This window comes from Rhinopithecus bieti, unplaced genomic scaffold, assembly GCF_001698545.2.
Source record: "Rhinopithecus bieti isolate Rb0 unplaced genomic scaffold, ASM169854v2 scaffold_33531, whole genome shotgun sequence".
Lineage (NCBI taxonomy): Eukaryota > Metazoa > Chordata > Mammalia > Primates > Cercopithecidae > Rhinopithecus > Rhinopithecus bieti.
In genome coordinates this window covers 129,144-132,354 of record NW_016814145.1, presented here as the reverse complement: position 1 = coordinate 132,354, position 3,211 = coordinate 129,144, and the positions used below count along the sequence as shown (strand labels likewise).

Here is a 3,211-nt window from a genome sequence, read left to right as displayed (position 1 = left end):
GAGACAGGGTCTCACTCTGTCACCTAGGCTGGAGTTCAGAGGCATGATCTCAGCTCACTGCAACCTCTGCCTCCCAGGTTCAAGTGATCCTCCACCTCAGCCTCCTGAGCAGTTGGAACTATAAGTGTGTGCCATGGACACCCAGCTAATTGTCGTCTACCCACCTCAGCTTCCCAAACTTTTGGGATTAGTGGTGTAAGCCACTGTGCCCAGCAGAAATTACATTTATAAATTAATATGAAGACATGGTGATAATTATAATATGAAATCTGCTCATCCAGGAACATAGAATGCCAATCTTTCATTCCACTCAGTAAAATTTTGTCGTGTCCTTTATAAAAGTCCTGCACATCTAAGTTTATTCCTAGGTATTTAGTTTTTGCTTACGATACTTGAAAAAATACTTTATCACTATATATATATAAATATTTTTGTTTGTTTGTTTTTTGAGATGGAGTCTCACTCTGTTGCCCAGGCTAGAGTGCAGTGGCGCGATATCAGTTCACTGTAAGTTCCACCTCCCAGGTTCATGCCATTCTCCTGCCTCAGCCTCCCAAGTAGCTGGGACTACAGGCACCCGCCAGCACGCACAGCTAATTTTTTGTATTTTTTTTTTTTTTTTTTTTTTTTTTTTGTAGAGACGGGGTTTCACCATGTTAGCCAGGATGGTCTCGATCTCCTGACCTCGTGATCTGCCCACCTCAGCCTCCCAAAGTACTGGGATTATACGCATGAGCCACCGTGCCTGGCCTACCACTATATATTCTATGTGATTATGGTTAATATTAGGGAAGGCTATTGATATTTCTATAACAGAGCTTTTAACCAGTAATCTTAAAATTGTTTTCTCAGTTGGTTCCTTTGGATATTTTAGGTAAACAATCACGTCAACTGAAAATAATGATTGTTATTTTTCTATAAAGACTATGACATCATGGGAAAATACAGTAAATACTTTTTAAAAGAATATAAAACTATAGAGATTATGACCTCAACTATTTAAACATATGTATAAGGGTTATGTATTTTACTAGCAAAAAAAATATATATATATAGGTGGAAAATAGCCATCATGTCAACAGTGGCTATATTAGGTAGAGAAATTATGGGATACTTTAATTTGTTTTCTTTTTTCTTTTCTGTATTTTACTAATTTTCTCAACAATGGTTACGAGTTTTATAATAAAAAAGTTTGTAAAATTTTTGCAACATGGAAAGTTATACTTCTTTATATACTAAAAACTAAAACAAAACTTTCTATTTGAATATGTTTGACTTTTACTGCAGACTTACATACCCGTGAAAGAAAAGGCAATTCCTTCCCACTAGTTCTGGTGTAATTTTCCCCATCTCTTCCTTCACTTCTACCTTGGTCTTTTTTCTACTTCCCACCTTGGCTAGTGGTCTCTACTCAAAATGCTTGCTTGGCTTAATGGTTAGAATTCAGGGTAAAAGAATTCCTGAATTCCTAAACTAAGGTTATACATGTGGGAAATAATAAATACTACCTTATTTACCAGGTAGCACATAAGATTTGGAGGACTTAAAATACCCAGACTTTAATTCCTCTAAGATTATAGTTACTAATCATGCTTTTATATAATATTATCACTTAACATTTAATTTCTAAATATCATGTTCATGGGGAAAAGAGAAAATAGCTTGGCTTCTTTCTTCACCGAATTGTTGTTCTTAGTATCTTCTAGACATTCCAGAACTGATGTCAGATTTGGCTCATCAGAGTCCACAAACCATATCGGTGAAGAAGATGAATAGGATTCCTGTTTAACACAGAGACACCTGTGTTAAACGTTTACATACAGACTAACCCAAATATGCAATTAAAGCACACCATTAAATGGTAAGATGACCATGGATGTAAACAAAACGTATGGGGGAAAAAGACAGCACACGTAAACCCACGTGAGGAGCTGGACTTTTGAGACAGCCATTCTTTACATAGCACTGTCTGCTGCTACAGCTCATAGAAGTCAACAATTTTCTTCAACACTGGCAGGTGGCCTCTAAATGGCCCTGATCACCCTCACCTCCTGCCATTCACATCCTTGTAAAATTCCCACTCCTGAACCTAGTGACTCACTTCTAACAAAGAGAATACAGCAAAAGTAATAACGTCACTTCTGAGATGAGGCTACAAGGAGACTACGATGCCTGCCTTGGTCACGCTTCTCCTGCTCTTTCCATTGCTCCCTCTGATGGAAGCCAGTTGCCATGTGATGAGGTGCCCTACGGAGAGACCCACATGGCAAGGTATTGTAAAAGGCCTCCGACCAATAGCCATCTAGAAACGGAGGCCCAGTCCAACAGCCTGAGGTGAATCCTGCCAACATCTACAGGAGTGAGCTTGGAGACGGATTCTCTCCCTATCCTGCCTCATGATGATCACTGCCGCCACCAACACCTTCACTGCCTAGTAAGAGGCCAAGCCAGTGAACCCAAGGTAAACTGCACAGAATCCTGACCCACAGAAACTGTGAGATAATGCTTGTTGTTTTAAGCTGCTAAATTTGTTACAGAGCAATAGATAACTAATTCAAACACCATAAAATTCTAACATTTTATTCTATCACACAAACCAAGTAATACCAAGAAATGCCATTACTATACATATATTTTCAGAACACAATTACATGTGATTTTTAAAAAAGCAAATGGACTAAGCATTATGTGCTTTCACCCACTAACATTTACTCTGTTACTTTGTACTGTTTTCTATTATAAATTGAAGAGGATCCATTATTATATATTAGCTTCAGAAGAACCAGGATCAAGTCATGGAAAACAATTTCACACAAACAACTTTAGGAAACACTGCTTTGAAAACTGTAATCTGAAATACAGCTGAAGCCACAGAAACCAAATATTTACCAAAGGTTATTTGAAAAAAAAAAAAAAAACAAGCTGGCTGGGCACGGTGGCTCATGCCTGTAATGCTGGCTCTTTGGGAGGCTGAGGTGGGTGGATCATGGGGTCAGGAAATTGAGACCATCCTGGCCAACATGATGAAACCCTGTCTCTACTAAAATAAAACAGTTAGCCAGGCATGGTGGCGGGTGCTTGTAGTCCCATCTACTTAGGAGGCTGAGGTAGGGGTATCACCTGAACCTGGGAGGTGGAGGTTGCAGTTAGCTAAGATCATGCCACTGTACTCCAGCCTGGTGACAGAGCAAGGCTCTGTCTGAAAAAAAAA

The 3,211-nt window shown here is 39.1% G+C and overlaps 1 protein-coding gene across 1 annotated transcript in view; it reads right to left on the bottom strand.

The window, feature by feature from the left end:
- Nucleotides 1-1,619: 1,619 nt before the first annotated feature.
- The window catches only part of LOC108513975 (putative ubiquitin-conjugating enzyme E2Q2-like protein), a 7,346-nt gene continuing 5,754 nt past the window's right edge, over nucleotides 1,620-3,211 (bottom strand). The window contains 1 exon segment of the mRNA XM_017849962.1: nucleotides 1,620-1,781. Within this exon segment, the coding sequence (XP_017705451.1) occupies nucleotides 1,620-1,781 (162 nt within the window).